Source organism: Dermacentor andersoni, chromosome 5 (genome assembly GCF_023375885.2).
Source record: "Dermacentor andersoni chromosome 5, qqDerAnde1_hic_scaffold, whole genome shotgun sequence".
Lineage (NCBI taxonomy): Eukaryota > Metazoa > Arthropoda > Arachnida > Ixodida > Ixodidae > Dermacentor > Dermacentor andersoni.
The window spans coordinates 126,788,453-126,801,919 of record NC_092818.1 but is presented as its reverse complement, the minus strand read 5'-3'; the positions used below and the strand labels follow the sequence as shown (position 1 = coordinate 126,801,919).

Here is a 13,467-nt window from a genome sequence, read left to right as displayed (position 1 = left end):
TTATTTATCGCGTAAATACGGGTGAGAACTGCGTGCGTAGTGACGTACGCGAAGAACTAGCGCTTTAGAGACGACTTATACGACATCGCTGAAACAACATATTCATGGGCTATAGGCTTACCGTTTTTTCATTTTTCCGAGAAAATTATTCTGAGCTTAATCGCTCATTTATCGCGTAAATACTGGTGAGAACGTGCGTGCGGAGTGACATACGCGAAGAACTAGCCCTTTAGAGACGACTTATTCGACATCGCTGAAACAATATATTCATGGGCTATAGGCTTACCGTTTTTTCATTTTTCCAAGAAAATTATTCTGAGCTTAATCGCTTATTTATCGCGTAAATACGGGTGAGAACATGCGTGCGGAATGACGTACGCGAAGCACTAGCCCTTTAGAGACGACTTATTCGACATCGCTGAAACAATATATTCATGGGCTATAGGCTTACCGTTTTTTCATTTTTCCGAGAAAATTATTTTGAGCTTAATCGCTTATTTATCGCGTAAATACGGGTGAGAACTTGCGTGCGGAGTGACGTACGCGAAGAACAAGCGCTTTAGAGACGACTTATTCGACATCGCTGAAACAACATATTCATGGGCTATAGGCTTATGATTTTTTCATTTTTCCGAGAAAATTATATTGAGCTTAATCGCTTATTTATCGCGTAAATACGGGTGAGAACATGCGTGCGGAGTGACGTAGGCGAAGAACAAGCGCTTTAGAGACGACTTGTTCGACATCGCTGAAACAACATATTCATGGGCTATAGGCTTACCGCTTTTTCATTTTTCCGAGAAAATTATGCTGAGCTTAATCGCTTATTTATCGCGTAAATACGGGTGAGAACATACGTGCGGAGTGACGTACGCGAAGCACTAGCCCTTTAGAGACGACTTATTCGACATCGCTGAAACAATATATTCATGGGCTATAGGCTTACCGTTTTTTCATTTTTTATAGAAAATTATTCTGAGCTTAATCGCTTATTTATCGCGTAAATACGGGTGAGAACGTGCGTGCGGAGTGACGGTTGCGAAGAACTAGCGCTTTAGAGACGACTTATTCGACATCCCTGAAACAATATATTCATGGGCTATAGGCTTACCGTTTTTTCATTTTTCCGAGAAAATTATTCTGAGCTTAATCGCTTATTTATCGCGTAAATAGGGGTGAGAACATGCGTGCGAAGTGACGTACGCGAAGAACTAGCGCTTTAGAGACGACTTATTCGACATCGCTGAAACAATATATTCATGGACTATAGGCTTACCGTTTTTTCATTTTTCCGAGAAAATTATTCTGAGCTTAATCGCTTATTTATCGCGTAAATACGGGTGAGAACGTGCGTGCGGAGTGACGTACGCGAAGAACTAGCGCTTTAGAGACGACTTATTCGACATCGCTGAAACAACATATTCATGGGCTATAGGCTTACCGTTTTTTCATTTTTCCGAGAAAGTTATTTTAAGCTTAATCGCTTATTTATCGCGTAAATACGGGTGAGAACATGCGTGCGGAATGACGTACGCGAAGCACTAGCCCTTTAGAGACGACTTATTCGACATCGCTGAAACAATATATTCATGGGCTATAGGCTTACCGTTTTTTCATTTTTCCGAGAAAATTATTTTGAGCTTAATCGCTTATTTATCGCGTAAATACGGGTGAGAACGTGCGTGCGGAGTGACGTACGCGAAGAACTAACGCCTTAGAGACGACTTATTCGACATCGCTGAAACAACATATTCATGGGCTATAGGCTTACCGCTTTTTCATTTTTCCGAGAAAATTATTTTGAGCTTAATCGCTTATTTATCGCGTAAATACGGGTGAGAACATGCGTGCGGAGTGACGTACGCGAAGAACTAACGCTTTAGAGACGACTTATTGGACATCGCTGAAACAATATATTCATGGGCGACAGGTTTACCCTTTTCTCTTTACTCCGAGAAAATAATCAGTGCTTAATCGTTTAATTATCACGTGAATTAGCACGTGCGCACGGAGTGTTTTCTGCAAAGAAACAGCGTTTTCGAGACTACCTATTGGATCTCGCAGAAACAATATATTGGTGGGCTAGAGGCTTACTGCTTTTTTTTTCATTTTCCCGAGAAAATTAAATCCGAGTTTAATCGTTCATTTATCGCGCAAATAGCCGTCAGCACGTGCGTGCGGACTGATGTGTGCAGAGAACCAGCGATTTAGAGGCAAGTTATTGCACCTCGCTGAAACAATATATTTGATATATTGCCGTCTTCATTTTTCCGAGAAAATTAATCTGAGCTTGATCGTTTATTCATCGTGTAAATAAGCTTCAGCACATGCGTGTGGAGTGATGTCTGTAAAGAAACAGCGCTTTAGAGAGGATGCATGGAACCTGGCTGAGGCAGGATTTTCGTGGGCTATGGGCTTAGCATGTTTTTTTTTTTGCGTTTTCCCGAAAAAGTTTATCTGAGCGTATTATTTGATTTATCTAGTTATTCAACTTTGACTTGCATGGGGAGAGATCTATGCGAAAAACCAGCGCCTCAGCGAGAGCTCATAGGGCCTGGCTGAAACAATATTGTCATAGGCTAGAGGCTTAACGTTTTTTTCAGATTTGCGAGAAAACTTATCTAAGGTTATTCGTTGATTTATTGCCAAAATCGGGGTCAGCATGTGCGCGGAGAGTGATGTATGCGGAAAGGTAGCGCTTTAGAGAAAAGTGCTGGGCCAACATATTTATGAGCTTACCTTTTCTTTTTTTCGGGCAGGCCAATCTGCGCGTATTCGTTTATTAATCGCACAAATCGGCGTGTGCACGTGCATAAAGTGTGAGTTATGCGGCAAATCAGCGCTTTCGAGAAAAGTGATTGGACGGGGCTGGGCCAACATTTTCATTGGCTAGAGGCTTACCTTTTCTTTCTTTCGGCCAAGCCTATCTTCACGTGTCCGTTTATTAATCGCATAAATCAGCGTCTGCACGTGCTTAGGGAGTAATTTATGCGGCAAATCAGCGCTTTTGAGAAGTGATTGAACGGGGCTGGGCCAACATTTTCGTGGACTATAGGCTTACCTTTTCTTTTTTTTTTTTTTCGGCCAAGCCAATCGTCGCGTGTCCGTTTATTAATCGCATAAATCAGTGCCTGCACGTCCTTGAGGAGTGATTTATGCGGCAAATCAGCGCTTTCGAGAAAAGCGATTGGACGGTGCTGGGCCAAAATTATCGTGGGCTATAGGCTTACCTTTTCTTTTTTTTCGGCCAAGCCAATCGTCGCGTGTCCGTTTATTAATCGCATAAATCAGTACCTGTACGTCCTTGAGGAGTAATTTATGCGACAAATCAGCGCTTTCGAGAAAAGCGATTGGACGGTGCTGGGCCAACATTTTCGTGGACTATAGGCTTACATTTTCTTTTTTTTTTTTCGGCCAAGCCAATCTTCGCGTGTCCGTTTATTAGTATAAATCAGCACCTGCACGTGCTTGAGGAATGATTTTTGCGGAAAATGAGCGCTTTCGAGAAAACTCCGTTTGCGTCAACGAGATGTCCAAGGACGGTAATCTGGCGACGGCCGAATGGGCTCTTGGATGCGTTCAGTTGCAGACCGGCTCGACGAAAAACGTCCAGGACTGCCGAGAGGCGCTCGAGGTGCGTAGCGAACATTGGGAAGAATACTATAACGTCGTCCAAGTAGCACAGGCACGTGGACCATTTGAAACCGTGAAGAAAGGAGTCCATCATGCGTTCAAAAGTGGCAGGAGCGTTACGTAGACCGCACGGCATCAGTTTGAATTGATAAAGACCGTCGGGTGTTACCAAAGCAGTCTTCTTGCGGTTCAGATCATCCACAGCAATCTGCCAGTAGCCGGAGCGAAGGTCAATAGAGGAGAAATAGCGAACACCGTGGAGGCAGTCAAGGGCGTCATCAATCCGAGGTAGGGGATACATATCCTTTTTGGTAACCCTGTAAAGGTGCCGATAATTCCCGCAAGAGTGCCATGAGCCATCCTTCTTTTTTACAAGTACAACAGGTGACGCCCATTGACTAAATGACGGTTCAATAATGTTCTTGGCAAGCATTTTGCGACCTTTGGCGTGCATAACCTGACGCTCAGCCGGCGACACTCGATACGTGCAGCGATGAATAGGAGGGGCATCGCCGGTGTTAATGCGATGTTTAACAGCTGTAGTTTGGCCCGAAGGAGGATCGTTAAAGTAAAGAATATCGTAGTAGGAAAACAGAACGTGGTAGAGCTCACGAGCGTGCTCAGACGGCATGTCGGGCGCAATCATTTTCTGTAAGTCGGCAATGGTACAAGTTGCCGACTGCGATGGTAGAGGAGGATCGGCTGAACTGTTGTCTACTGCAATAGATGCTACTGAGTGATCCTGGAATGAGCAAAGCTGGGTCAGAGACATCCCTCGTGGCAGCACTTCTGTCGTCAAGCCAAAATTGACCACTGGCAGGCAGATGCAATTCGCCGTAGTAGATAAAACTGTATGAGGTACTGTGATCCCGTGAGTAAGGACGTATTGCATAGGAGCTGCGATGTAGTGACCGTCGGGGACTCGTAGGGATGACATTAAGTCAACGTAAGTCAGTGCCGACGGTGGAAAGCGAACGAAGTCGAAGGAACTGAGGCGACTGGGGTGTGGTTCAGTGGTATCCAGAACAGACAGGTCAAGGCGGAGAGCACTGGCGGAACAATCGATGAGAGCAGAATGTGCGGCGAGGAAGTATAAGCCGAGGATGATGTCGTGGGGACAGTGGGCGATGACTGTGAATAGCACGATAGTGGAGCGATCGGCGAAGGAGACGTGGGCGGCACACATACCAATTACGGGGGCTGTTCCGCCATCGGCGACATCGACAACAGGCGTGGTGGCGGGCGTGATTATTTTCTTCGGCCGGTTACAAAGGTCAGCGCTCATTACTGTGACAAATGCGCCCCAGTGTCTATAACAGCATACACAGGAACACCGTCGACTTGCACGGCAAGAAGGTTCAGATGAGTGGGCAACGTTAGTAGAGGATTTGGCGGCGTAGGGAGCAATGCAGCGTCACCCCGAGGCACTGCATCGTCTAGTTTTCCGGCTGGGAGCGGCGTCCGAAGGGAGTCGGCGAATAGGAGCGACGGGGCTGGGGAGAGCGATTGTCGTCGTTGGGGCGAAGGTGAACGAGAATAGGGGCAGTTCGGCGCAGGAGAATCAGTGGCGGCACTATCGGAGCGTGCGACATAGGGACGACAAGGGCCACCTGGGGGGTGAGAGTAGGCAGTATATGTAGACCGGGTCGAGGAACTCCAGCGACTGCGACGGTGCCGAGAAATGCGCCTGATTCAATAGCAGTGAAAACAAACGGGCTTGTTGTCAGCAGTGTGCCATTCAGATGGGTTGCGGAAACGTGGTGGGTAAGAAGATGCCGAAACGTGGTGGGTAAGAAGATGCCGGATGGGGCGGAATCGAAGAAGCCGGGTGGGTATCAGGGCGATGGGCCGAGCAGATGGTGTGAAGACCCATGTTTGCGAACTCCTGGCGGACAACTGCCTGGATCAGGGAAACCGTGACTGCAGGTGCGTTGGAGGGGCTGGAGTCGAAGGCAGCCGGATAGGCGGCCTTGATCTCACGCCGGATGATCCTCACTCCGGAACATCACCAGTGTTGTTGGGACAAGGAACATCGGCACAGGAAGATGTCGCTGGGGTGTTGGACAGACGGGCAAACTGCTGGTCGATACGTCGGCTTTTAGTGAGTTCCAGGCGGCGGCACTCTTTTATAACTGCATCCACCATCGCCACGTTGTTGAAAACGAGCAAGTTGAAGGCGTCATTAGCAATGCCTTTGAGGATATGGGAAACCTTGTCTCACTCAGTTATGTGTGCGTCAACTTTGCGGCACAGAGCCAAGACGTCCTGAAGTATGTGACGTAGGGCTCTGTTGATGTCTGCACACGGCTGGAAAGCGCCTTCTGCACGGCAATTTGGTGACTGTAGGGGTTGCCGAACAAGTCTCGGAGCTTTTGCTTAAGCGAATCCCAACTGGTGAGCTCATCTTCGTGCGTCCAAAACCAAACTCGAGGTGTGCCACCAAGGTAAAGTCTACGTTGGCGAGCATGACAGTAGGGTCCCACCGGTTATTGCGGCTGACGTGTTCGTACAGGCTGATCCAGTCCTCAACGTCTTCCCCATCTTTGCCAGAGAATACGCCAGTACCATGGGGAGCGGAAAGAGTGATATAGGTTGTCGAAGTGGCAGCAGGTGTTGGAGCAGGCAGAGTCGAGTTGTCGTCGCCGGGAGCCATGAAGGAAGGCTCGACATACCGTCCACTGCAAAGCTCTGTGACGAGGTACAGGGAACGTCCACCTCCACCAGATATGTTACGTAGGAAGACACAGACGAAAAGCTATATACAAGTATATTTACAATGAAATACGCCGCACTTGGTCAAGAGGCAATCGCCCGCGCTAGCCTCTAATCGTCTTCGTCGTCTTCACACTGTTCGCCTCTTCGTCATCGCAAATACTGTTCCGTAGCAATATCTCCTGCCTCCCCCAAATTCAAATCTTCCGCTGCAGCTGCTGTGTGCGGTCAAGTGGCATAGATCGTTCAGGCATTCCACGACATAACGTCGAAGTTGAATTCTCTGCTACTTGCAGTTTATGCAAGTTTCGCAAGCCAGCAAAACCAGCGCAGCATTCAAAACAAAACCTTTCGACCGCCCGCGTCGTTGTCAAGGCTAATTTCAACGAGTTCTTTTTTTCTAAGAGTAGATAACTAGCATTTTATTTTGTCTTATAATACATACAGTGATGTTTTTTGCAACGAGTGGTTGAGTACTAGTGACAGAATTTAACTGAGGAGTGCTTTCGTCCTCAGGCAAGTGCTTGAATGTCCTGGGGGAGTCTGTAATCATGTCTTGCATTTACCTCAGTTTCTCAATTATTAAGGCCCTGTTCGCGATAATATTGATGCCTTAGAGATTCTCAAGCACTAACCTAACATTTTATCTTGACTTATTATTTGCCTTTAGTGTCCCTTTCAAGAATTGAAAAATTATAGGCCCATTAGCTTACCAAAGCGAAGGGACTATATCACATTTATGCCACGAGCCCCGCCTCCATTTTTGGCACATTCCTTTTTGCTGCACGTGACAGGTTTGTGTTTCTTGTGTGGCAGTTTTGCGAGTTTTGAATCAGATTACTTACCAAAGTCATGTGCCATAATTGGTGACATTAGAGGGAGTGCATCTAATGTAATGGTGTTTATGGGTACGGCCTTGATTCTAGTGCTGGAAGCAGGGCTCCCTCGAGAGGGAGTGCACATTGTTTTGTTTGAAATTTTGGCAGTTTTCACACTGAGCAGCAGTTTGATACATTAAGGATCCAATCATCAGCAAATGATCTACACACCGCACTTGTCTGTTTGCAATGCCCAAACCTGATGAGTGGTCCTTTAAAGAACCACTATGATAATACTGGCTACAGACATCATGAAATAAAAAAAGGCACTCTTAACAGATATCGATATGGAAAACAAAGCATCTGAATTTGCTTAGCAGTGGGGCATGAATATCACCGACTTGAAGGCACGCACATTTTGTCAGCCTTGTTATGAATTAAAAGATCCTGACCCTCTTTTAGCAAAATAACCTACTAACAAGAAAATTCAAGTTACTGAGTCTTCTATCCTTGAACCAGTTGCACACAGAGTAGGTGACCCATGCTATCTAGCGGGCTATCACTACATTCACGCAATGTTGCAATCTGCTTAACGACACCATGCTAGCAGAAAGTTCTAGTTTTGCAACTTCAGTGTTGCTAGATGTGAAATTATTCCGAGAACTTAAGGGATGACTGCGATTCCTTTAAACTATAATGGCATTTCGGACAATGCACAATATGTAAGGAACGTCGTATTTTGAGAGTATAAGGACAATGTTTTTGCCTACAGGCAATACAAATGTGGCTGCCGACCCTAATTGCCCAAGCAGGCAGAGTACAAATGGTGGTCTGAATGGACTGGCCATGTTTGCAGGCTAGTTAGTTAGACACTGCTTAAGGCAACAATGTCCACTGCCTAGCACAGACCATGCATAGCTGTTAAGAAGGAGCGATTTCTATACCCTCAGGATAGCTGTGGCTCGCAGAGTGCTTATAATCAGTCACTTTGTGGACCTTCTATGCAGCAGAAAAGATCTTTCTCTACACTGCCCCCAATCTGAGAAAACAGCTTCAACAACAACAAAAGACTGCACCAGAAATGTGCTTGTGAACTCATTTAATAGTAGTTCTTTAATAGTGGAGGCCTGGGCTCTGTTCTGTATGTGCACGAAAGAAAAGTTGTGGAAATGGCACTGCAAATTCCTTGAGTAATGGAAGGAGTCGAAATGAAAACATGTAACTTGAAATTCGAACCAATCTTGCCTTACGTCACTGTACAGCTTTCTGTGGGATATCTTCTTTGCATTCTTCGCCAGAGCTATAACAAACTCGAATGGCATACAAGCCACAATCCCAGGGTTTTACCGCCATCAGTTGCAAAGCTGTCTTTCTAGCACTAGGTGGCTTTGCAAAAGCTTGTACGTAATCATGAGCTGGGCCTTCTTTGTAAACCAACAACAGTTCCCTCAACTTTCAGTGTGCCACGTCCTTCTTTGATCAGCAAAGGAACCTGTAAAAGATGAATGCATTGGCTCCATGTGTAACCGCAACATGACGTATTTCTTCAGCAAACATATAGTACCATATCTGCTGGTGTACAGGTTGCACCTTTGTATAAGGCTCATCCCCTATTTTTCACAACCTTTGAATAAAAAATTGGTATATAAGACTGACCTGTGTATAAGGGGCACTTATTTTTAGCTCTGTAAGCATTACCAAACATGATTTTACATGCTTGTACACTCACTGCAAAGTGTTGTAGTTGCCCATTTCAGGGCACTAAGTTTCCATAATAAACATTTTTACAAGCTCCTAATTCTAGCAGGATAAAACTTGAACCAACTTTTCTCTTAGGCGCAGGAAAATGAGAATTATTGCACCTCACCCGAACTCATCAAAGGTTTCATATTCCAACACACTGTAAGAAGTTCAGCCACTTTGTCTGGCAGCATCGCTGGGATACCGTTGTGGCCTCTGAATAACTTGTACGCAATGTTGTAAGCATCTTGAAGCGCAGCATGCTTGGGCCGAACAGATAAACAATGATTGCATCACGCGTCAAAGCGAAATGGGGACTAGAAGCCGGAAGCACCGTGACTACTGCTGAACTGCCGAGACTTCTTGCATGGCCAAAATTTTTTCGCGGGCTGATGTCGGGCGCTACAATTTAACAACAAAAATTGTGCCGCCTTTTTCTTGTTTACTGCATTAGTCCAGTGGCTTTAACGTCTTCTCTAAAAGAAAAAACAACCTATTACAGCAAACCATGACCTCCAATTACAGAGGCACCTTTACCACGGAGGCCACGATGGCTGCGGCTATACTAGCTGTGCTGCCTACACGGTGAGCCCTTGGAGCTGCAATCTGTTGCCACTGTCGCTCCGCTGTTAAAACAAGTCATTCCACTGTTAAAACAAGATTCGATTTCTTTTAGAATGATGCCATGCCTGATTATTTGCACTTGTGAAAAAACATGCATACATTGATCAAACCAGCACGCTTAGTTTTATGCATATACAAGATGCCGCACCAGTCGTACAAGAAACACTGACGAAATTTTGAGGGAAAGCTGCATCTTATACACTGGGAAATATGGTATATACACTAGGTTTGCTTGGCTGTTTATTAAGACACAACCAGTGACATTTCACACGTTAAAATATTGCACACAGCCTTTTTTACAGCTGCACTATAAATACAAATATTTTCTGCACAACACACTTTACTGCAGTTAGCCACTAAAATGTGGCACACTTAAGCTCTGTCTATGTGCTCCATGGAACTCGGATTGTAGTCAATGATGTCTTTGCTTGATCTCAACACTACGGTTTGTTAAGAATAATTCAATGAAATTGCACTCAGGTTTCTCTGTGCCGAATTCCCACAAAACTTAAGTGCCGCAATGAGAGGAAGAAAGAAACCCTTAGTCGAGATACACAAGCAATAGTAAATGCTCATTTTCTGGCAATTCTAATTTTTCAGTGTGCTGAGTTATCTGCACTTCTTTTTTTTTTCATAGACTAGAGAGTTTGTACCTTCGTGTCTTCTGTGCGCACGAACTGGACTCTGTACACCGAGCGAAGGAGGCACAACTTGATTGAGAGCAATGCAAGGCGCATCCCAATGCAGTTTCTTGGTCCAGCACCGAAAGGAAGGTAGGTGTATGGCTGGATTGATCCTACATTTTCTTCACTGAACCTGTAAGCAAAAGCAGGTCAATGACACCATCAAAAATTCACTGTGCAGTTTTCTTTCACTCATAGTTTTTCTTCAGTAAACATAAGCTTCTCCAACATTTTTCTAAGCTTCTTTCAAGTCATTGTCCCGTAAACATTTTTGTATACCTCACTGTTGCACCAAGAGCATGAGAATGCCATTTAGACATCTATAAATGGTAACGGGGCTTTGTAAGAAAGGTAGGCCAAACTAAGTCATACTATAAAATTAACTTTGAGTGCTACATGTACTAAAGCTGTGAAATTGTAGTGTAGGCTGAATTCTCTGATAAGCTCCACCTTTTAAAATTTTTCATTATAAAATTTTTCATTATTAAAGGATGTGAAATACTTTCAGCTATAGGAACTAAGCCGAAAAACTGAAGTCTAAGCTGCAATTACTAAAGTTCAAATGTCTGATCGGTGCATAACATTTTTCACAATAGTATCAAGAAGTGCATTCTCCAAATACTGCACTAATTCACGTTACAGCTAGTGGCAGGAAAAGCAAATTACAGTAGTGCCGACTAATAAAAGTATTAGTTAGATTTGTGTATATGATATAACAATGGATGCCTGCAACATTGTAAGCTTGGTGATGTGTACTAAAGCAAAATAAGCTGCCTGTTGCATAGCTCTCATTCCACACTGTCACAACTATTGAATGTGACAATTGTAAGCCAGCAACAGAAAGAAAAACACAATATCCAGAGTCACACATAAGAGATGCCATACCACATCTGCAACACACTATAGCTCTAACAGACCTCTTAATTGGAAACAGTGACTTACTGCTGTGCATTATATTGTCACGTGGTGGCAACGTTGAAGAACACAGTAGCAATACTGTGAAAGACAAAACTAACTTTTATTGGGCAAACCTGTGCCCCAAAACAGGCTACACGTATAGCACAACGATAACGGCAAACACGGTCAGCGATCGGCGAAAATCTGATCAGCAGGTCAAGCGCATCCGCTTTTATACATCAGTCGTCGAATGTTCCAGAGTAATCGCTGGGACCCGCGTGCCTTCTACAACGTTCTACATTATTCGCGTCGCGCACACATGCGATCAGATTACACAAGGTTCGGTCACAGACAGCGGAAGGAAGCATCGATAACATTCCAGAAACTTCCGATACATGCAGGCGCGTCCTGCGCTGTACGATAACATTTGTTAGGCAGTGAAACGTGTCGCCCGATAAAGACAAACAAGTACACTTGTCAGTATGTAGTAAGCGAAGGCAGCAAATATTCTTCACTGTAAAGCAGTGAATCACAAAACTTGCCTTGCATACTGCATTAGATATAGCAAAGTTTCCATGCTATTACCTTTTAAATGTCACTGCTATAATGTGGGCATTCCCTCATTGCATCGCTATTCGTTCAAGTACATAAATTTATAGGTAATGAGTTTCTCAAATGCACGATATTTTTAAAACTAATTTGCTTCGCATTGCTCTTTTAAGCACACTTCATTAGGTCGAAATAAGCTGTGAATGATTGCATGCTGTTTCCTACAATTATGTGTGTTTGAACACATAAAACATAACTTTTTTTCTTAAATGTGTCCTCAATTCACATATGGTCACGTCCTCACTGTGAATCACCTGTCTGGATTGAAGAGTTCAGGTTCAGGGAAGTATTCTGGGTCATGGTGCATGGCATAGATGGGAATGACGGCAGCAGAACCTTTGGGAAGCTTGATCCCAGTGCCAGCTAAGACATAGTCATCAAAGGCACATCGCTGAGTCCTGCAGCCAAAGAAGAAAAAAAAATTCTTTTGTTTAGCTTAATCAACTTCCCAGCATTCTGTGCTCTGGAGTACACATGCTTTACCATTCCCAGCAAGCATGTGTGTCACTGCTAATTGATTGATTTATATTGTTGCGAGGCGGAGACAAGCTTGAATGTTCTTTATGCAAGGCGAATGCTGAAGGCACCAGCTGACAATAGAACATGGCAGCTGAAGCGGCCCAGCAACAATAACCCTTCCTCTTTATCATCTCTTGTCTGCATGCACATCCTGTTCTGCATTGTGACAATATCAAAGAATGATAAAAATGCATTTTCCTAAAACTATGTACACTTTCTTTTTGATGTTTTTCGTGATGGCTGCAATAAATGTGCTCATGTGTAATGTGCACGAATGTAAAGATTGTATGAATGTAAAATTGTATAAAGGGCAGGGTCTTTTGTCAGGCTACATGCCTTTAGTCCCTGACCTCTCTTGATCATATGAGAAATCAAGAAATCAACTCAGAATTGCAAGAAAAATTTTCTCACACAGTGATTTGCTGTAAGAATTACCTTGGCACAGGTGGGAGCATCCGCAACGTCTCTGACACAACACAGTGCAAGTAGTTCAGCTTAGAAATGGTGTCGAGGCTTGGTTCTGGGCCCTGCATAATAAGATTGTGTCACTAGACCCAGAAAGCGATATTGTAAGCCAAATTCAAGACTGGTTTCATTCTGCTCATAAAGCAGTGTTGTTTATTTTGGTTCATACAGGACTCCGAGAGAGAGCTCAGCTACATTTAGTGGTAAAAGTACTCTAACGACATCCAAATAATAAGTGTAATCTTTTAAAAGGCAAAAGGAGAGACTCGGTAGGGAACTAGCAATGAGCTTTATGTATTATCCATGTTGCTCCAAATAAACTGAAAACAAGAAACCACAATGTTGATGTCAGAACAGACTATCCGTTCTAACTGCCTTCCACTGAACTTGACATAAGAATCCTTGTTTCCAATATGGAACACAAAATTTATTATAAAGATTGAGTGGCATGCAAAGAACCCAAAATGCTATCCTGGTAGCTGCTAATATCAAATGTTCCCTATCTTGACATCTGCTGCTTTGTGCACTTAAACCTAAAGCATTACCTTTTGCATTTAAAGAAGAAAAAGAAACCACATTTGAGGAGGCCTCCAGCAAGACCATTAAGCTTACAAAGAACTGCCAGCAATTATCAAATTATTTATCAGCACTTATGAGTAGTGCTGATAATGCTTTTCACTTACCATTATGATATTTTATGCATTGGAATTATGAAAGCATTAAATCACTCCTGCAGTGACTCCTCTGCTAAACAAATTACTAGCGAC

At 44.0% G+C, this 13,467-nt stretch overlaps 1 protein-coding gene across 4 annotated transcripts in view; it reads right to left on the bottom strand.

Annotated features, from left to right (window-relative positions):
- Positions 1 to 8,245: 8,245 nt before the first annotated feature.
- LOC126531121 (cytochrome P450 3A2-like) overlaps positions 8,246 to 13,467 on the bottom strand; it is a 41,546-nt gene continuing 36,324 nt past the window's right edge. For 3 of the 4 annotated variants that reach the window (XM_055070976.2, XM_050178530.3, XM_050178531.2), the window contains 4 exons: positions 12,671 to 12,762; positions 11,971 to 12,114; positions 10,181 to 10,343; positions 8,246 to 8,655 (listed from right to left, as the gene is read on the bottom strand). In XM_055070976.2, the coding sequence (XP_054926951.1) occupies positions 8,572 to 8,655; positions 10,181 to 10,343; positions 11,971 to 12,114; positions 12,671 to 12,762 (483 nt within the window). In that variant the 3' untranslated portion in view covers positions 8,246 to 8,571. The remainder of the gene's footprint in view (positions 8,656 to 10,180; positions 10,344 to 11,970; positions 12,115 to 12,670; positions 12,763 to 13,467) is intronic. The other variant, XM_055070977.2, reaches the window with a different exon arrangement.